Source organism: Parasteatoda tepidariorum, chromosome 1 (assembly GCF_043381705.1).
Source record: "Parasteatoda tepidariorum isolate YZ-2023 chromosome 1, CAS_Ptep_4.0, whole genome shotgun sequence".
In the NCBI taxonomy this organism is placed as follows: domain Eukaryota; kingdom Metazoa; phylum Arthropoda; class Arachnida; order Araneae; family Theridiidae; genus Parasteatoda; species Parasteatoda tepidariorum.
The window spans coordinates 98,688,629-98,711,810 of record NC_092204.1 but is presented as its reverse complement, the minus strand read 5'-3'; the positions used below and the strand labels follow the sequence as shown (position 1 = coordinate 98,711,810).

Below are 23,182 nucleotides of genomic sequence, written 5' to 3'. Positions count from 1 at the left end.
ATATACAAAGAGAGAGAGATAAAATGTAATTTAAAACATTCCCTAGAGACTGATCATTTAGCACCTTAACAGTGAAATAATTTTCAAAGTATTTGTAACTAGAATATAGAAATTTTACACGGCACAAGAATATATTTGAAACAGAATAATTAAGTGGCATCATCAGACTAAAGCATTGCTCTTCCATGGTGTCAAATAAAGTATAGGATTGAAAAGTTCTGTCTAAGAGGGTTAGGAAAGAGTTCTTTCTTCAGATTATTCTCGTGGAAATAGAAGGTGCGGCTGAAGCGCTTCACAAGGCTCACTCTAATTAGTTCCTTGTTATCTCTTTCACCAAATGGCCGATCTAATCAGCAACGTCTGATCTGTGAACGACTCAGAGATTCAAAGAATTTTAGAGAATCTTAAATCTTTCGGATTCTCTAGTGATTATAGTTAATTTCTATAGTGATTTTGCACGCGTGTCGGGAAGAAATTCGGTCGTTTCAAACAAATGGTTATTGACTTTTTTCTATTGAACGTAAAGAATAGTGTTAAATTTCTTTTTTGAAATTAAAATTGTATATATGGAGTGATAGAATTAAATGGTGTTTAGCAAATGGGGCTTAAAGCGTAGTTGGAAATAGTTAAGGATATTAATTTGTAGAGAAGGAAAAAAACATATTTGAAAACATATGCATGATCTTTCGAGAAAACAACAAAAACAGAAACAAAATCTAATGAATCCACTGTAAAAGGTTGAAAAATATAAACAAGTTAAAACGGCGGAGTCATTATTAAATGAAGATGGTCAGAAACACTTCATCAAACAATCGAATTCATATATATTTTTTTACATATTTTTTTCTTCTTTGACAAATATTCTTAAAATACATATTATGGGCTATGATTAGGGAACACTCTGCATTTTTAAGTTTTTAAATAAAGAAGTAATTTATAAAATTAAGGGATATTAAGTTAAAGAAAAAGTGATTAATGAAATGCGATAATTAGAAAACACTTTTATTTTTTCTCAGTCAAATGAATTCATGCATCCTATATTATTTGATTTTATTTTTGACAAAGATTTTCAAAGACCATATTATGCTTTAAAGAAGTAGTAATTAATAAAGTGATTGATATAAGTTGTGGATAAAGCTAATGCCATTGTCACGAGTCGCTATAGCTCAAAAGATAGAGCATTCGACTCCAAATCAAGTGATACAGGTTCGAATCCCAGTGGTTACAGGTTGATAAGAATTCTGCACCTGGCTATCAAGGACCACAGTGCGGAAATGAAATCTATCCTCAATGGTAGACGGATCATGGGTTAGATAAAATACCCTTTCTGTTGGGCTAACCGTGGGAGGTTTTTGTGGTTATCATCTCCATGAAACGAAAATGCGGGTTAATTCCAACAAAAAGTCCTGCACGAAGACTGGTTTGTCATAATTCTAAACCCCGGGAGTTCTCTTGTTTTCTGGGTTAGGTTCGAAATTACAAGGCTACGGAACTGAACGTTGATACTCGTAAATTCAGAATGGGGTCTTCTGTTCAGCGCCGGTAATAAAATAATATTGCCAAAGGTCACGGAGATTAATAGAAGGCGATGATTAAGAAAAAAAATTACCAACTTTTCTCAGACAATCGAAATTATGCATCAACTTTTTTTTGACTAGGGTTTCGAAAAACTATATTGTGGGTGGTGACTAAAGGTCTGGTTTCTTAGGACAAGCGCCTTATCTGGGCGTCAGCGGGACGTCAACGTCCCGCTGCCACCAACAAAATACTGGTTTGTTAGCTCAAGGCCTGGTTTCTTAGAAATAGCGCCTTATCTGGGCGTCAGCGGAAAGTTGACGTAGAGCTGACGCTAAAAAAATACTTTTTTGTTAGCTCAGCGTGAGCAGTCGGTCCAACGCAGACATTATCTGTCATTGCGCATGCGTTAATAACGTAAACAAATATTTATTTTGAATTTGTATTGATTTTGTTGTTGTCGACCAGTGTTTTAGAGAACAAATAATGACTTTATCCAAGAAAAAACACATTATAGCTGAGCTAAATGGAGAGTGCTATATTTAATGAAGAAGCTATGTTCAATGTCAAAATCAAAATCCTGGCTGATTTCAAGGCGCTGTTGGATGTTGTCCGCTATTGCTTCTGTGGTTAACGTCACGTTGTAATCCAACTGCAGTTGAGTTGGACGACTATTGTAGTTCAAGATGAGCGTTCGATGACGTATACTATCAAACTCACAAATGGACCAATCAGAGGTTAGCGCTGATTTCCAGCTGACGGCGTCCTGTCCTAAGAAACCAGGCCTTAAGAAAGACTCTGTATTTTTAAGTTTTAATATAAAGTAATTAATGAATTAATTGATATTAAGTCAAGGATAATAAAGCTTTATAATGAACGATGAAATCAGCGATCATTATAAAGACGAAGAAAAAAGCAGTTTCATGTATCATCCTTTTTTTTAATTCATTTCTAATAAGAAATTAATGTATATATATATATATATATATATACATATGTTGANAGAGAGAGAGAGAGAGAGAGAGAGAGAGAGAGTGCTTTCTGATATTGTATCAATAAAGCCAGAGCAAAATATATTAATACAATAGTGTGAGGAGAACTCAAAAATTTTTTTTATAAAAATTACAACAAATAAAAAAAAACACAAAAAGTAAAAATAAGTAAAAATAACACGTAAAAACAGAAAATAAAATAAAATAAAAAGAAAAAACAGTAAAAATAGACTATAAAGCGAGTAGCGAAATCAGAATAGACCGCATCAGATCAACTTACATGGACGGAAATTTTTCAAGAATGATTTAAAAATGTTTTCACAGAAATATTGCCAGATTACAAAATATGAAAACAAAAGCGCAAATCGAGTGTAACAAGAGGGTTTTAAAGTGTCGTTCTTACTGCATTGCTGAAGTGATTTGTTATTCTGTGCATTGATTTGTTAGTTGCCAAGGATGGGCCCGAAATGGATGTGCGCAAGGTAATATTATACTGGATAAATTTAAAAATTGACCATAAATAGTTTTAGAAAATAGATGTTTATTTAAGAAAAAATATAAAATAGAAAAGAGAAACATAAATTGCCTGTTTCGCCTTTGCCTGCGTAAATTGCCTTTTTTTTATTTGATGTAATTTTTATAAAAAATTTTTTTGAGTGCTCCTCACACTATTGTATTAATATATTTTGCTTTGGCTTTATTGATACAATATCAGAAAGCACTCTGTTTTACGGATATAATCGTGTGGGCTGACGAAAAGATTATATCTTTTTCTTTCCGTTTTTTTTCTAGTTTTTTAAATAAAATACCAGCTTTATTATTTTTTTTTAAACTGTTGTTTGTCATTTTTTTACTTATTATTTCCCCCTTTTTTCATATGTCTTTAATTTTTCTCCGTTTTATTCTTCATTTTGAACTTATCAAATTTGTTCTGCTTACTTGCAGCTTAAGCGCAATAAATGAAACTTATTGTTTTTCTTAACTTTCTTCGTGTTTTCTTGTATTTATTTATTTATTATATATATATATGTGTGTGTGTATATATATATATATATATAGTTTCTTTTTGAACGAAAATTACGATATGTCATCATCATTGAGGGTCGCCTTGCATTGGTCGATTGAAAGAAAACTTTATGTTGTTGCTTGAAATGCTTAATTTGGACGAAGAAAATTTTCTTACTGCTCCATAAATATTACTTGGCATGTATGGGTCTTTTTTATAATAATAAAAATACACCCACTCATTTATATAAATTCACTGCAAACATAGCAAAAACTACATATGTATGTATTTATATAAAAACGTAAAGCATCCGTTACATGGCATTTTCTAATAGACACTTGATTTTGCTTGGTTCAGACTAAATATTTTTTTAAAAAATATTTCTTGCATATGCCAATAGACATTTTAAAAAATCATGACAAACCGGTGATTTGAAATTGAACTTTTTAGCGCAAAATAGTGTATTCGGTAGAAAATGCCATTAGTTGGGCGGTTAGTGAATTTTCTTATAATATATTTGCACGGCGAAATTCATTTAAAATTTAGTTCATATGATTAAATAAGTGTCATATATATTATTCAAAAATGACTATATATACCTAAAATATTTCTGGGACATTTTTATAACATTTAAATTTGTCCAGCAAACAAGAATTCATTAGCATCAGCGTCGCTGAAATCGCTTATTATAAAAATATGTTTTGAGACATGTAAATGCTTCTACCAACACAGTAAGTTTGGCGGAGGTGTTCATATACGTTACTGTTTATGGAAAGATCACAGGTTCGAACCTATTGTCTATCATATTCATTCTCTACTTTTCCATATCATGGAAAAAATTATTATGACTTAGCTCTGAAATATTTTTGCGTCATCCNACGATACTACAAATAATTTTATCAAAAAAATAACATATTTTAATTCTTAAACATTTTAGAACACAACAACATTTATTATATATCTAACTCCGTTGCCAAAACGAATTCAAAACTAAAACTTATAATTTTTCAAAACACGTTCAAATAAATTATTTAAATTTTATGTCTCTACACACTCAAACTCAATACATTGAATGAACAAGAATTTCTACTTCTCGGACTAACGATATCGGACAAGTGAAAAAACAATTGCTTGAACGATCCGGCAAAGACATAGTCGTTCACACATTTGTCGTCCGATTTCGTCGGTATCGTGTCGTGTAATGAAAAAGCGCCCTAAGGGTTAATGACGTTACTTGAAAATAAGTCAAGTCTTTAAAAAAATTCTTTTTTTCTTCCTTTTTGATCATTGTAAATTAGTATTATTTGAAATTTAATATCTACTAACCTTCATTTTTGCTTCATTCTTGTTTTTCTCAATGTGAAATAGTTCCTCTCTCGAAATTGTAGGATGCATAGAAGGTTCTTCGTAAATCAGAAGCCACCAAAACACGGACCATAAGCAAGTTATTGAACCTACAATTCAGGTAACATTCATGTGTCTAATGAAATCAAAATAAGCAGTTAATTCAGATATATATATATATATATATGTATAGGGTGATTCTAAAATATAGGACAAAATTTTACGAAGTGATAGTACAAACCCAAGCAAACAATTTTTATCAAAGAATGCATGGTCGAAAACAAAACGCAAAGGTGCTGGCGCATTTGGAAAGTTGTTTGATGCAAACGATGCATTTCGTTCCAGCAAAACGCAGCACCAACTCATTACGTTCAAGAAGTGCGAAACAATGTGGATGTAACCTTTCCAAACCAATGGATTGGGCGAGGTGATCCTACAGCTTGGCTACCGTGCTAGCCAGATCTTTCATGTCTGGATTTCTTTTTGTGGGGACAGCTGGATCCTCTTATGCATTAGACTCCCATTGAATCTGCAGAAGAACTTGTCGCAGAGCTTTCGGCCGCTGCAGGGAAAACTCGTGATATGCCTGGTGTGTTTCAGAATGTTAGCCTATGTTTTCTTCGCCGTTGTACAGCGCGTATAGCCGCTGCCGGCCACTGTTTTGAACACTTATTGTAATCACATGCCATTAAATTTGCTTTTATAACTTAACTTCATCGTTCTTTGTTTGTTTTTGCCTTATATAAGAACATAAACTTTGACGCAATCTAGCGGTTTTGCGTTTTGTTTTTGACCATGCATTCTTTGATAAAAATTGTTTGCTTGGGTAAGTACTACCACTTCCTAAAATTTTGCCCATCTTATTAGAATCACCCTGTATATCAGAGTCACCCTGTATATCTTTTCAGAGTAGATAAACTTTCAATTTATTGTAAGTTTATTTGAAGTAGAAAAGATTTCGATTTGATGTAAGTCAGGCAAAGTTTATTTATCATTTTTTCCATGCGATCTGGCTGCAGTGTCTTGCGAAAGAAAATATGTAAATGACAATCTTTTAATGATTAGTTTTGCAATAATTAAAAACCACTCATAGATCCTTAAAAATCCGTTATTAGATGAAGTGCGTTTAACGTAGCACCTTTTTGATATATGAAGGTAAATGATATATCTATAAAATGTATTTTAATAGTGTAGAATTTTAGTTGTTTACGTTTATGTTAAGTAAACATTTAAACATGATATAGTTACATCTTCACGAATACATTGTTTCCTTAGAGTTGCGATAAATAATAACTGTCGTTGTTTAATTTTATATGTTTTTAGTGAAAATCATCATTTTCAAAATGGAAATATCTTACTATGGTACATACATTATTTAAAATAAGAAAAATCTGCGTTTCATAGTGGAAAGTAACCATCTGAATAATAGAAAACAATGATTTTGTAGATAAAAAAATACTAATTAGTTATAAAAAATGGTTGACGGTATTCTCCTTAATACTACAAAATGTCCGTTTATGATTAAATATAGAAAGTGCCCGTTTTATAATTAAAAATAATTAGAATGACAAACCTTTTCTTGTGTGCATATTTTCAAGCACATTTTTTACTATTGAGAAAATTACTTTATAGTAAAATAATTCTTTTTATTGTATATGGTTTAGTGAGCAAAAAAAATTTTTTTACCAAAGAGAATTTAAGTGTAAATGTAAATGATCCAAATAAAACTATTTCAGTTAACTGTATAAGACTTAAAACAAAAATAAAAGTGATAAATTGAAAGTCTTGTTAAGTTAAAACAACTTCCACTCCAGTATTTTAAATCGTTTTAAAATTTAACATCACAAAAAGTAAAAACTTTAACGTTACGAAAAATTTTGCCTTAAAGCAAATTTGGGGATTATAAAATCTAAATGGTTATAATAAAAGAACGTTTAAAGTACAGTTAGTTACACTACGAATTTTCAAGTTTAGGTAATTTTAATTACACATATAAAATAGAAAATAATGAAAATAAAATAAATAAAAAAAAACGCTCAGCATAAAGAGTAACTAGTAGACGGATTAAGATGATTTTACAAAAATGTACAAAATTAACATAAAATTCATTTTAAAGACCTTTCATTTTTAATTTATTTTAACGTACTTGTAAATATTGCGAAATAAATTAAATTGTCAACAGTCATTTTATTTTATTTTATAACCGTCGTTGAATAGCCACCCAGTTTTTTTGGGTTAACGACTACTAATGTTCAACTCCGTATCCTTGTAAGTTTAAACCCACTCCAGAAAACTCTTGGACCAAGTATTGGTAGAAATTTGCCTCAATGGAGGACTTTTGGATGGAACTAATCCACATTTGCATTACATGGAGAGGAAAACCACAAAAACCTGACTACCACTGAGGATATTTTACGGCAGCACTGTGGTCGGTGCAAGCCTGATTCGTATCGACCAACCATTGCTGGGATTCGAACCGGGTTAACCTCATTGGAAAGCGAACACTTTATCCCTTTTGTGAATGTCTCTTAAAATGCCCAACTAAGCGTGGAAATTAATCTATCAAACGAAAAGTGTTAAGAAGCTTGAAATTTCTCTCGAGCTATATTATTATCATCTGATGTAGTCTTTATGACGTATTAAAGAGAAGATTGTTGTTGTTGTTGACGTATGCCTGTTGAGGCAGAGGGGAAGCGATTATTCTTGTTTTCCAGTGGCGCCATCTATGGCCAAGAATTCGACTTCTGCCACACCATACGTCACACCCGTTTGCAGGGCGGATCCATTCAAGTTGTTGTTGTCTAGCGGAGCTAGACCAGGTTCATGAGTCCATTCATCCTCAGGAAATCAAAAAACAAGACCGGGTCTAGCAGAAAATCCTCCTTTTCAAAATCCACACAGCTAAGGAGGTGGGCTGGGCTGGCTGCACTGGAGAAACATTTGTTGCAGGTGGGATAGACCTTTCGCTGCTGTTCATGACTCATGCACTTTATGTGACCGGTGATGAATCTAGAGAACGCGGTCTGATCGCCTCTATTATCTCTGAAGGTCAAAGCACGACCCGGCTTATCCCTAGAGTACCAGATATGTACTGGGGGAGTATTCCAGACAAGCTGGACACCTTTCTTTCCAATGGAGTGAATTTCCGAGGATGTGAGTGCCAAACATTCCGGCAGAGGTTCATTTGTGCCAAGTTTTGATAGCGAGCCAGCGATCTCATTCCCGTATAGACCAACGTGGGAAGGAATCCATTGCAAATAAATATCCCGCTTCACGGAAAGTTTACTGAAAGTTGTAGGATTGCCGTTTCAGCGCTATCGCCGACTCTGGGCCATGCACTCAAATATTGGATCGAGCTTCTACTATCCGTTAGGATTCAGATAGGGTCTAGCAGCGAATCCTCTTCAATTGCATGCAGTCCTGCCTCTATAGCAAAAAGCTCCGATCGGAAAACAGAACAAGAATCCGGGTTTCTCATTTTAATGTTGATATCGCCATCAGGTCTCTTGATGTAGACTCCACTTCCAGTACGATTTCGGTCGTCCCAACTACCATCTGTATAAGCGCAGAGGCCCTCCTCTGGGATGTTGTTAATTATATCGAGAGCCAGTTGTTGCAGCAATTCAGGAGCGTCTGAAGTTTTATTTGTGCTTAATGCCAAATCCGGACTGAAGTGTACTCTTGGAAACCCACGTGAGGGGTCAAAGCAAGTCTTAAGGGAATGTTGTTCGACTTCTAATTAGACTGTATTTAGGGAAATTGCACGTGAAAAAGGGCTATCTCTTCTTAGTCCCTGATTATTGGTTCAATGTAGGAGGTAGTCAGCTGTTCTTTGCTGGGCCCCATAACTAAGTAGTTTACTAAAATATTTAATTAGACAATTCTCTCTTCTTATATTTAATGGCGGAAGGTTTGCTTCAAATAACACAGTTTCACCAGGTCAGGAAACATCCATTCATTCATCCACACATCGTAATTTTGACTTGAATCAGAGAACGATCGATCTCCAATCCAATACCCCAAGAGGTATTTATTTGTTATGGGAACATGGAGGACTTTCGCGACTCGACAGATTTAACATGCACCAGTCACTTTACTACACGGGGAGTCTTTGGCCGGCGGGGTTCGAGCCCACGAACTCTCAGACATGGGCCCAGTTCCCTACCGACCAGGCTATCAAGGCTATTAATTATTCATAATCGCTAGCGTGTGATCTCTTTGAATATCCCGCTTTTATTTAGAAATATTCTTAAAAGAAATAACCTATTTAATAATTGAAAGTGTCCGTTTTGTATTAAGTTTTTTTCCTACTAAACACTGTAAAATATCCGTTATACATTGTAAAAAATCCCAAGTTATGAAAAATGTCCGGTTGCTAGTGGAGAGTAATTATTACAAATTAGACAATTTTTTTTCGATTGCATCAAATAAAACATTATTTTAAGTTGAATAAAATTAATGAAGTAGTTTTTCTATTTTGTTATAAAATAATATGCTTGTTATGAGAGTAAAAAGAGAATTAAAATGCAAATAAAACGAAACTAAATAAAACTATTCTATATTTTAAACTGAAGTGCAAGTTTAACTGCGTCAGATGATAAAAATGCTTCCATCTAGAAAAGACAACTAACTTAAAAAGTTTTTGCAAAATAAAACACTCACTTAAACTCGAGTATTTCAAATCGTCTCTAAGTCCAAATTGTAAATAGCAAAAAAATTAAGTATTTAAAAGCTTTTACGTTACGCAAAAACCGAAAAGCTTTGCATTCAGGAAAATTTGTGGATTAAAGTAAAATCTAAATGTTTACAGTAAAAGAACGCTTTACAAATTAAGAGATTTTAAAGTGGAACTAGTTACGCTGCAAATTTTTAAGCTTCGGTAATTTTAATTACATACAAAGTTAAAAATAATAAAACTGATAAAAAACACTCTTAACATCAAAGTAATTACTAGATAGATATTATAATTAATTTTTAAAATGGCTTTACGAACACTCAAAGAAATAAACGAAAATACGTTTCATTTTAAAGACAGTTCGTTTATTTTATTTTAACGCACTTACGCGTTCGCAAACACAGCTGGATAAATGAAATCAGTAACAGTCACTTGAGAATGGCTCTTCAATGTTCAGCTAAGCATGGAAAATCACGCATTAAACGATAAGCGTTAAAAGGTTAGAGATTTCTCCGGAAGCCATTATTATCTGATGTAGTTTTTATGATGTATTAGAGAGATGATTAATTATTCACAACTGAAAGCATCTCTCTTTGTGGATTTCCCTTTTGCTCTGAGCATGAGTTTAAATATTTTGTTTCAATATGGAATAAGATGGCAGGCGAGTATTGTTAGTATACTTTTGGGAGTTATTGATGAAGAGATTGGGTAATGAAAACAGTTTTTATTTCTGGAATCAGCTGTCAAACACTACTATATTTGAAGAAAATATTCAACAGGTTTTATTCTTAGGACTGAATAAAAGCAAATTATAACTTTGTTAAAACAGAAAATGAACATAAAAGACTAAAGATAAATTTTTTTATAGAAAGTTTAAATATTTGTTGCTAAAACTCGGTTAATAATGTTGTTGCTGTCGTAGGCCATTTAGGCAAGTGGTGCGATAGTTATAACGCCACCTATGGCGCCACCTATGGCCAAGAATTCGATTTCTGCCACACTCATACGTCACAACCGTTTATAGATTCATACATCAAGTAAATTCATCCGAATATAGTAATTTTGACCTGAATCCGAGAACTATCCATCTCCAATTCAGTACTCTCAGAAATATAATTAATTATGGAAGCATGGAGGACTTCGTGACCCGGCAGAATTAACGTGCATCAGTCACTATTTACTACAAGGGGAGTCTTTGGCTGGCTGGGTTCGAACACCCGTTCTCACGAACATGAGTCCAGCTCCCTGCCAACCAGACCTCTGTTACTAATAAATCCATTATTACATCAATATTTTTGCCATAAGTTTTATTTTACGAAAATGTGATTTTAAGAGCTGTAGGCAATAATTGTTTGGGGGGGGGGGCCTTTTCTCTACCAAACGTATGTTTTTAAATATCTATACTATTTAATGTTACTGGTTTTAAAGATAATTTAGTAATCTATATAAACTTAAAAATAATGTGGAACTTTGATGAGCAAAATTCTTTCAAACTTTCTTAATTTAAATTTTTGGGCTAAATGAATTGGGGATAAATAAAAACTTCAGATAAAAACTGAAATAAAAAATGGGAAAAAAGAACTTATCTAATTTCGTTGAAAGCATTAATGGCTAAAAAAATTACTTTTCACGCTTAATTTCTGAATTGTTTCTTATAACGTGAAAATTTAGTTCTATTTTCACCAGAAGCTTGAAGTTTCAGCTATGAGTTTTTTAAAAAAAAGTTGCAGTTTATTTTAGAATTATATGGCACTGATTTCTTTTAGAAAATATTCCATGTCCAAAAAGTATAGATTTCAAGGAACCAATTTGTTAGATTGTTTTTTTTTTAATAATTTCATCAAACGTTAAGCGATTTGATCAGACATTCATAATCTTTGTCCCAATTTCAAATTTGTGTGATTATGTCAAAATCAGTTTCTTTACTGGCCAGACTAACTTCAAATTCCAGAAACATTTTCCTCCAAAATCTGATTAGAAAATGAAATCTGATGCTTCGAGAGCGTGTTTTGACTTTTTCTACGGTGCAAATGTATAGGATAAGTTTATTAAGTGTCAATGTAATAATGTTATAGCATAACTTTCAGTAAAACAGAAGGTTTCGACTGTTATTTTAAAAACTAAGTCTAAGCTCAATTCCAAAGTGCGTGACACCATTTAAAAGTATGACTTTTGAAGAAAATATTGAAGAAAATATAGTTATTATGAATATAGAAAAATATAGGTATAAATGAATATTTAAAAAATATAGGTTTTGCCGATTAAATTTTAGAAATATATATCCTTGAAACGTCAAAATTTCAGTCCCATCTTATACTTCAAATATAATAGATCGACTATGTGGTTTGTGGAATGATTTAAGTCTGAGTGATGATAGTGCAAATGAGAGTGATATATTTCTAAAGCGTTAGAATTAAGTTTTAATTTATATTAAACATACCATTTCGACCATCATTTACGTAGTAGAAACTCAACTCTAAAGTGTATGACACCTTTTTAAAGAATGACTTTTGTAGAAATGTATTCGCGAAAATATTAGTTTTAAAAATACTGCTGAGGTTTTGCGATGCAAATTTGAAAAATAAACTCACCCTGTGACGTTGAATTTCAGTCATATTTTCGCCAAAAACATAATATTTCGACTATCTCGTATAACGTAAAATTCCAGTCAAAATTTCGCTTAAAATATATTTCAACTATTCTGTGTAACGTCAAATCCCAGTCACATTTTCGCATAAAACTTAGTATTTTGACTATCCTTTGTAACGCTAAATTTCAGTCACATTTTCACTTATAACATAATATTTCCACTATCCCGCGTAACGCTAAATTTAAATTACATTTTCACCTTAAACATGATATTTTAACTATGATGAAATATGTTTATAAAGCACCTGTGCAAAAGTTTGCTTAGTTTTAAATTTAAGCACGAGATTTTGATTATCATTTACATACAAATAAAAGTGGCGCTCAACTTTAAAAGTACTTTATAATAACATTTTATCGAATGATCGATTCACAAATAAGCATGTCACCAATTTTAAATGGAAAGTACTAAGATTATGTAAAAAATGACAAGATTTCACACTGATTGGAATAATTGCTTTAAATTAATTAAAACAGTGAAAGATTTCGAACGCAAACGAAAAATAATATGAAAAAAAGGATAAATATTAAACTATGTCATAAAACTCAAATTACTAACTATTCTCCAACGAATTCTCTTCTCTCTTCAATTTTATTCGAACAGAAAATGTAACTCATTTTCAGTTCTTGTTCGAAAACCTTTTGAAAAATTTGACAAATAGGAATAAAATCTCTTCTTTGATTGGTTCAGGCTTGCGAAGGGAAAATATTCTCGTCTAAAGAGGATGTTCCAGTACAAACGGTAAATGAAATTGCATTCCTTTTCTCATGCTTTCTCAAATAAAAGGTAAAATGTCACCCTCTTCTTCGAGAAGAATTCTCTCGAAGATTCTTGCCATCTTTTAGAGTAGAATTTATTCTTTCTTTTATTTTGTGTCATTAAAGGTGTCTTCAATCAATGGAAATATCGGAAGAATATTTACACTTATTACTTTTTTTTTGTTGCTGTTCTATGCATTTCGAATAATGGAATTTTTATATTTTTAATAAACCCATTTTTCATATCATTATTTGAAAAGTATATTTTCAAAAGTAGATTTTTTTCAACGACTTTCGAAACGAAAATGAATGTTTATCAAAACTGCTGTTAATGTTGAGAATATTTTGATATAAAATATCTTTTCTTATAAATAGTTTTATATATAGTTATATTTTATGCATATAGTTACAGAGTTACATGTAGCTTTAATTTATGCGTTTTTCATTCAGAATTAATCTGAATATAAACGAATTTTAAATCAGAGTTTGGGACTGCAGTAAATACATTTTCAAATGTAATATCATATATCTTTATACAAGTTTTTTGAAGCTTCGTATTTTCTTTCTCAAACTAATTTATTTTAAAGGAATGCAAATAACTTTGATTTTAGTATTTGCATAGGTGATTACATTTAATGCATTGTATGTTTTCATGGAAAAAAATTGAAAGCATTTCATGAAATAACATATAACCAGCAAATGCTTTACAAACCAATACATTCAAATTGTTTCACCAATATAATGTTTTTTCTCTTCTAAAATACTAAATTAAGTCATTAAAAGGATGCATATTACAAATTAAATGACTGAGGTTTAATTGAATGTTATGTAATGGAGAACGAAAAGTTTTCTAGTTTAGTAGTAGTTAAAAAATACTTAATGCGAATTCTCTCCTCCCCCCCTCCGCTGTAGAAAACAAACATTTATATATTTTTCACTTTTTTTGCAAACGATTTAGAACGGACTAAACAGTTTCGGAACTATGCGCCATGCAGTTCCTAAGACTGACATTTTTTCCCGTTTTGTTTTTTAAATAGTGAGCATTAGACATGGTTTAAAGATAAGAATAATCAAATCATTCTTAAGTCGGGTAAATTAGAAATCAAAATTTAAAGCAGGTCAGACAGTAAGTATGAATGTTTCATTTCAACTACAGATAAATATCTAAAGATATTCTACTCTAATGTTAGAACTTGTAAAAAAGCAAAGAAATTAAAGCAGCGACTTTTCCCTAACTATTAACTACTAATTGAACAATGAGTGTATCGTTTGCTTTTACCATTTTTGATTCCATTAATAAAATTATCTTTAATCGTTTAATTAGTTGTTTTATTTTAATTCAATAAATATTCGTCCTTTAAAAGATTCGGAGTGTTAGTGACATAGAATGCATCAACATTTTTTAGCGTAAGAAACTATTTGATTTCAATGTTTGAGCCATAAGCGATAATGCCTAAAAACGATCCACTTTGACATCATCATGACAGTTTTCTTGAAGCTTCTCCTGACCATACTGACCACTGCTCCCTCTAGTAACATTTAATGAAAATGGTTAGTTGATACAGTTGATTAAAATAGTTGACACTCTACCACTTCTAATTCAGTCTATGTCATATTTTTATTTACTTAATTCGATTATGTTTTTGAATGAATAAACAGTAATTCTTTGTGATTTATTGTCTTAAGGCCTGGTTTCTTAGGACAGGACGCCGTCAGCTGGAAATCAGCGCTAACCTCTGATTGGTCCATTTGTGAGTTTGATAGTATACGTCATCGAACGCTCATCTTGAACTACAATTGGCGTCCAACTCAACTGCAGTTGGATTACAACGTGACGTTAACCACAGAAGCAATGGCGGACAGCATCCAACAGCACATTGAAATCAGCCAAGATTTTGATTTTGACATTAAACATAGCTTCTTCATTAATCATAGCACTCTTCATTTAGCTCAGCTATAATGTGTTTTTTCTTGGACAAAGTCATTATTTGTTCTCTAAAACACTGGTCGACAAAAACAAAATCAATACAAATTCAAAATAAATATTTGTTTACGTTATTAACGCATGCGAAATGAGAGATAATGTCTGCGTTGGACGGACTGCTCACGCTGAGCTAACAAAAAAGTATTTTTTTGGCGTCAGCTCTACATCAACTTTCCGCTGACGCCCAGATAAGGCGCTAGTTCTAAGAAACCAGGCTTTGAGCTAACAAACCAGTATTTTGTTGGCGTCAGCGGGACGTTGACGTCCCGCTGACGCCCAGATAAGGCGCTAGTCCTAAGAAACCAGACCTTTAGAAGTATAATACTTTCTGATCTATTTCAAATGTTTTATTTTAGATTTCTGTTCTATTATAAGCAAAAAGTGTTTCTTTCATGTTTTTTTTACTCTTGTCTATTCACATTTATGTAAAATTTTGCTATAAACAGAGAAAAGATAAATGTATGTTAATAACGTTTTCCGTATTTATTCTTCTAAATTGGTTTGAAGGGAATAATTGTGCATGCTATCCATGAAATAAATATAACAAAAAGAAAAATGATAGAACTCAAAATATTTGAAATAAATCGTAATTTACTTTACAGTATGTACTTTTGTCATCAAAAACACGCGACATCCTAAAAGAATTAACATATAAGCATTTCACAGAAGTAAAATAAAATTGATACCCAAATAAATACAAAGAACTTCATAAACTCGATCAAAAACAAAAAATGAAAGCGATAAGTTCATCATTCTAACTAGTATTGCCTTTTGCCGTAAGATAGCGCTAAAAACGTTATGGCCTAAGTGTTGCCATTTTTGCACGCATCCGTAAGAAATCTGAAAAATCATGTCGCTTTTTTATATGCTCTATCATTAGAATGAAAACTTTTGATATCTTTGTTTGCGGTTTTATTTTTACTATTCTTTTCTTGCTTTTAAACTAATTTTTTTGGTTCATTATGAAGCATATATGTTTGATAGGCACGATTTTAAGTAAAAAAAAAAAAAAAAACGTGTTATTTCGTATAATTGATAAACCCGTTTTGCATATTTACCAACTTTAAACTACATTTTCATTTTTGTTTTTAGTAGAATTAATCATTGCCCATTGTTAAGGAAAATAAAAATAAATAAATTAACAGTAGTAAATAACATAAGATATTTATTAAGTTGTAGATTTTTTACTCATCAAATCTGCACAGTAGAGCGTCTTTAAGTGTTATTCTTCTATGATTTAAATATATTTTTTTTAAATATTTTATTTCATAACTGATGTTGAAAAGCCAACCCAATTCCAAGTTTACGACTTTCGATGTTCAACTACATTGCCAATAATTTTGAACCCAATCCAGAAGACAAGGGAACTCTTGGACGATGTATTGGGAGAAATTTGCCTCCGTGGAAGACTTTTGGATGTAACTAATCCGCATTGCATGGAGAGGATGAAAACAAAAACCTCTCACGGTTAGCTTACGGCAACGCGATTCAAACCCATGATCCGTCCACCACTGAGGATATTTTAAAGTCAGCACTGTGGTTGGTTCGAACCGGGAGCAGAATTCATATATATCATCCACCGCTGGCATTTACATCTCCTCATTTACAGGCGAACGCTCTATACACTGAAATAAGGCGGTTCTTATATTGTTAATTTTATTTTATCTTATAACAGGCATTAAACAGCCAACCCAATTCTGAGTTTACGACTATCAATGCTCAACTTCGTAGTCTTGTATTTCTTATTCCAACCCTGAAGACAAGGGAACTTGCCATTGGTGAACCTATCTTCGGTGAACCTATCATTTATCAGCCATTGGTGGAACCTATCTTTCTTTCGTGGAGAACTATTTAATGGATCTAAGCCACATTTGCGTTGCATGGAAAGTAAAACCTAGAAAACTAGCCATTGACGGGATTCGAACCTGGGTTAACTCAATGAGAGGCGAATGCTCTATCCCCTCAGCCACCGCGGATCTTATATTTTTTATAGACAGTCTTTCTACTTGTTGATTCTACGCAGAATGAAAGAAAACAATATTTTAACGCATATTTATGTACAAACCTTAATAAAAAAATTTTCAAAGTAATAAAAAAATACATTTAAACTTATTAAATTGCTTGAAAAGACATTATTCTTCACGTGGAAAGTTCAGAATTGAAAATAAAGGTACGTCTCGTAACTTATTCTTCCCAACGTAAATGATCCCCTTTGTTTTTTTGAGATAACCATAAGTGTACTTTAGTGGTAATCATCGCAATAAAAAAAATGTTGGCAATATTTCTAAAGACATGGAAAAAAAGTGGATCGAGAAGTGTATTTCATTCTAAATTGAGATTAGTGGTGGGCAATAAAGTGAAAGCTTACATTCGAGTTTGTCCTCGGGGCGACCTCCTTCTAAAAGTGAAAGATAGCAAACGATATCCTTCAGAGGAACACGCAAGGAATATACATCAACATGACTGCTGGCTTTCCGAAGAGGTTTCAATTCCACTAGAAGAAGATACATTTGAAAAGATGAAGGAATTTGTTACTTTACGAACACACATTTTTAAAATACATTAAATGAACATTTGGGGAATTTTAGATAGAAAGATTATGAATCTAACAAAGTACTATTTAACCAGGGATCTGTCCAGACATTTTGTGAAAGGTCCTGTTTTCGTAAAATTGTGAAAAAAACTATTCATAATTTGTGAATATAAAATAAGCGTTAAGTCACATTCTTTCAACCAGGTTCCTGATATTGTGAATTTGTGCAAATAGGGTCCAGTTATTGCAAAAATTGCTAAAACCCTTTTCAAGAAGTTTTTAAATTGTAAATAGATACAAGATTCTGCTCAACAATTGCTACCTTTAAATTAGAGATGCAACATACAAATATTTGGTATTTAGCCTATACGCAGAATATTCATTTCGGGCGAATAATGGAAACAAAATCATTCACATTTTTAATAATTTCAATTCACATATTTTAAATAACACAACTTAGTAATGTATCACTTTTAATGTGTTACGTATTAAATAAACTTAAACAACTCTTAAATTTTTAATATTTTATTTAAAAAATTGCCAGAAATTAATTTTTATGCGCATAATATTCTATTAACTAATTTTATGAATAAACATAAATGGATCAATTGTTTATTTACAAAAAAAAATTATGATTTAATATTAATAAGAATGTGCACACGCTGCTTGTAAAAGTAGAATCATTTTCTTAGAATACTACTTTTGGAATTTAAACTTAGGGAAACTTAGTTTGTCTCGAACCGTCTTTCTCTCCCCCCCCCCCCCGGAAAGGGCTTNAAAGGGTTTATTCGATTAACAAAACAATAATGAAGATAAACAAATTTGTGAAGGGTCCGATTAAAAGGTAAATTATTGTGTGAAGGGTCCGTTTTTATGAAAATATATTTTGTGAAGGGTCCGTTAACGGACCCAAATTTCTTCAAAACAGGCCCTTGATTTAACTGAAATACTGTGCTGATATATATTACATTTCCAAGTTAACACTACACTATCGGATTAAATTACGGTTTCAACTACCAGCAATTTGGGTGCATCATCCGTTGACCGCAAAATTATCCATTTTAACCGTCAAGTTCATTTTTACCGAAATATACTATACCGTAATTTGTACAATAATATTTATTTAAATAGAGTGATTCAATGATTTTATGGTAATTATTATAGTAAAAATTACGGTACATTAGATTTTTTGTTTCGTAACTTGTTTCGGCACAAATGTATTATTAAGGTAAAATTGACCGACACTCTGAGTGCCGGTACTTTTCACCTAAATTTGATCCAGAATTTTTTATAGAGTACGTTACAGTTGTTACACGTTATAATAAAGATGTAATATACTAAAGATAATTTTTTCCATTTTTACTCATTATAACATATGTTGAAAGGTATAAATGCGTTTTGTTATTTGCAGATATTTTGGAATATAAAAAGCTAATACTTAACTTTGTACAAAAACTCTTTATCCAACTTTATCTTTGAGACCTGGGTAATGGGGGCATAAAAAAACTCGAACGGTAATATTCGTAAAATCTCCAGACAAAGCATTTTATAATATATATTTTTTTAAATGGTTCCAAAAAAAAGAAAGAAAAAAAAGACAAATTCATAGTAAAGAAAAAAAAATTCTTGGCAACAAGGGTGAGTTTAATAGCAAAAAGAAATCGAACATCGTAGCCCAGGTGTTCGATTCGCCTTTTGGATTCTTTCGGTTAAAGTTAAAATACGACCAAAGATCTAAGATTTTCTTCTTCTTTTTTTGTAATTTTATAATATTATAAAAGTGCGTTATTTTTTCACAAAGCACTGGGTTTCTATCGTGATGCTAGTCCACTTTGGGAGAGTTTGATTATTAACTAGCATCTCTTTCGAACTTTCAAACATTTTCAAAGAAAACTTAGGAACTTTGGTAAGATGAATTAATAAACCTAAATCATACTTAATGTATTTAAAAAAAACTTAAAACTTTGCGAGCTGTTAAGATGCAATCATGGTTTATTTCATGGTTTATCGTGACTCAAAATTACTTTTGGTCTAAAAATATCTCGACCTATTTGAAACATTAAAAAAATTTCAACACGTTCCAAAATATAACATTTTGTAATGTTTTTGAGAAAATATTGTTATAATATTTGTCGGAAATAGAAATAAGAATTTAATAGACCATACATTAAAGAGTTTTCATTTTAAACAAGTTACTTATGAAAACTTTGTTATTAAATCCAATTGAATTTCATCCATATGCTTTGAAAAATAGATACTCAAAATTCACGAAATATTCTTTGTTTTTAACGAAACGTTACCAATAAAATGCTTTGATTTAATATTTTGTTAAATATAGATAATTACTGTTTTCACTAGTTTGATCATAAAAATCCCCTCCCTTAAAAATATATACATAAAAACTATTGATTATGAAATACTATTCAAAATAAAAGTAGAATATTCGAACGAGTTCTTAGTCATCACCACACTGTAAACAATTCCTTATCAAATTTCGGTAAAATCCCTTTTTACCAAAACAAACAACAAACAAAAATCTGATATACCATAATTTTTGCAATTATTATTACAATGATAGTACAATAATTATTAAAATAACTAAATCACCCTAATTCAATAAATATTACTGTAAAAATTAGAATAAAATATTTTATGATCAAAATTGATTTTATAGATGATGCACCCAAAGTGCCAGTATACTTTATACCGCAATTGATCCGAAGTTTTATGAAGATGATTTAAATTTGGGAAACATTTGATTAAAAAGTACTTTAACTCCACCATCCCGTAGTAAAGTGTAACCAGCTTGTTATGAAATAAGATTAAAAAAAAGTTGGAGAATTGCTAGATTGCACTGACATGGCATGTAAGTAAAAAAATATTCTTCTCCAAATATTTAAGAGTACGCATTGCATGAAAAAATAAATAACTTCGTAATGGAATAATTGTTATAAAAACAAACTACAGATTGAGGATTTGTGAGTTTTATTTGCTGGAAGTTTAATTGACATTAGTTGTAGATTTTAAATTACGAGTACAAATTTAAATTCATTCTGAATAAGTTGGTGAAATAATTTCGATTTTGAAACATTTAATTGTCATAACAAAATACTGAACACTTGAATGGAAATTCTGAATGCTTAAGTAGCTAACAAATAACTTTGAAAATAATCCTTTTCACAACTAATTAAAGAAGCTTGTTTTAAGTATTCATCAATTGTGTGTAAAATCAAAAACACGATAGTCGATCACTTAATTTTAAAAGGTAATTAAGTTTTCGCACTTTAATACTTCCTTAATTAAATAACTTGAGACAAAATAATAAGCTATTTTCCGTCAGCTAGCTATGAAAGTTACTCTTAATTGGCATTTTATGAACGAAGTGGTTTAAAAAGTCTCGGAAAACTATCAAAACTTTGACACTATATCGTTGTTATTTAATGGAAGTAGTTTTTGAGATAGCTTAAGGTGAAACATATGGCATGAAAATGAAAGAATTTCGGGATTTTAAATCCGTAATTAAAGTTCTAGATAAGTAAGAAAATTATTGATAATAGAGTAAGTTTTACTACACACTATGTGACGCAATTTTTCTATATAAAAGTTTATTATTATCTGGAAATTTTTTTTTAAAATCCATAAATGAATGGCTGAAAATGAATCAAACTTCGACATCATTCTTTGTCGATTCTTCATCTCGAAGAGAATTCGTTATTATAGTTTAAGGATGTAAAAGAATCGCTTATTAAAATCAGCAATTCTGCACTATAATATTTTTTCTTTTATAAATACAATAAGCAATCAAAATTCTATTTTTGTTAAAAAGATATTTGGAAGAATCTTTTTTGGAGCAATTTATTATTTTGAGCAATATATTTAGAGCAATTTTTTTTGTTCCAATTATATTTATTTGCAACACCCTACCAGATAAAGTGGGAAAATAAAACATTATAAATACGTAAAATAAAACGCAATCCGAATAAATGCATTTTACAAATTAAAACAATCAAATTACATATAACTTTGGAAGAGCATTTTAAATAAATAATTCCAAGAAACTGAAGCAGTAAGATATTACCTGATAGAAAATTTGATAAGGTTCAAAAAAATATTTTCAGTCTTTATTTATTCATTCATTTTTTTGAAGCGTATCAAGTTTTCTATCAGGTAATATGCAAATGCATGTTATCTGATATGCGATGTAAAAAAAAGTAACGATTTAATTTAAAAGTTTCTGTGCGAGATGTCGTAAATTAAAGTTGCCATTGCTCATTTTGGAGAATAACTTGACAATTATCCAAGCTGCACCACAAAATTTGGTCTAACCTTCACACAAACAAAATTTCTGCATATATAGACCCGGTGAAACGAAACAAGAACTCTCAACTTTTCAACTTTTACTTCAGATATTATGAAAATTTCTCTCAAAAAATCTTTCTAAATTTTTTATTAATTATGCATTTTTTATTGTGTTGGCATACCTAATTTTATTTTATTTGCTTCGTACAGAAATGTCCAGGCCAGAGGTTGCTGTGCCTAATCACATGGTTGGCGTGTTAATGTTACATCCTTTTTTGGCTCAGTTTTTAATCATACTTAATCAATTTTCGAATCGGATTTAATTGAATACCTGCAAGCGACGTCATGCGTAGGTGTCAAATCTGATTGGATGCTGAATCGTGACATAAAGAAATACCACGATCCAATTATTATTCAATTAATTGGATACCTGCAACCGTCGGTAAATCGTGGAATTTTTCGATTTGACCCACATATGCCAATCAGGTTCGACCCATGCCCGTGACGTCACCTAAACGTATTCAATTGAATTTGATTTCAATTACAGGAATGGCTACAATTGTCACACTTCTTCTCGAGTTGTAAGTACACAGTTACAGCTAAAGCTTAGTTGTCAATGGCAACCAGTTGTTTGCACTATTCTACTCTGAAATGAAACGTATACCAATCGGTTCCTACCAGTAACTTAATTGACCACTGATAAATTTTCAGTTGGTAGGTAACTGAAGTTACATCAGCTTTGAGATATTAATATAAGAAAGAATTATTTTGATTGCTTACCTTATTTAAAAAGAAATAATGAAAGAAATAGTGCAAAAGCTTTGAAAAAAACAAAACTTAAACACTTAAAGAAAAAAAAAAGGCTTGCAATAATGTAATTAAAACTGACAGGCTCTGTTCGGTACTAACCATTGTGAACCAGTATGGAACTATTAGATTTCCTAGAGGAATTCCTAGAGACTTGGCTGTGGTTTGGAGAGGAGTCTGATGATTTTTGATCAGTATAGTTAGCTGTGACCGTAACCATTGGGTGAACAGATGCACTTCCTGAAAAAGAGGAAAACGTTTTATGCTAATAACTTCTTCTAATAGCCTTCAATGAAAATCTATTTCATATAATATATAAAAATTTCTTATTCAAGTATGACTAAGAATTGGGTACTTGAGCTTCAAGAAGATTACTGATATCCACACATGTGACATGTCAGCGCCATCAGATGGCTTATAAGCAAAATGGCGTGTTACAGTTCAGCTAAGTTTCTCCACAAGGCACAGTGGGCCAGCATCCAAGGTTTCGTGGTCAAAATTAGTATTTCGATAAAACTTGTTTCAAAATTTGGTCGGTTTTATTTAGAGATTTCATGTGCAGGTAAATTAAATGCAGGCGAACAAAAAATATACATACATACATACATACCTACATACATAT

The 23,182-nt window shown here is 31.4% G+C and overlaps 1 protein-coding gene across 1 annotated transcript in view; it reads right to left on the bottom strand.

The window, feature by feature from the left end:
* The window catches only part of LOC107444500 (diacyl glycerol kinase 1), a 411,787-nt gene that overhangs the window by 98,660 nt on the left and 289,945 nt on the right, over positions 1–23,182 (bottom strand). Inside the window, exons 8-9 of the mRNA XM_071186108.1 lie at positions 22,663–22,800; positions 17,290–17,415 (exon numbers count right to left, since the gene is read on the bottom strand). Of these exons, the coding sequence (XP_071042209.1) occupies positions 17,290–17,415; positions 22,663–22,800 (264 nt within the window). The remainder of the gene's footprint in view (positions 1–17,289; positions 17,416–22,662; positions 22,801–23,182) is intronic.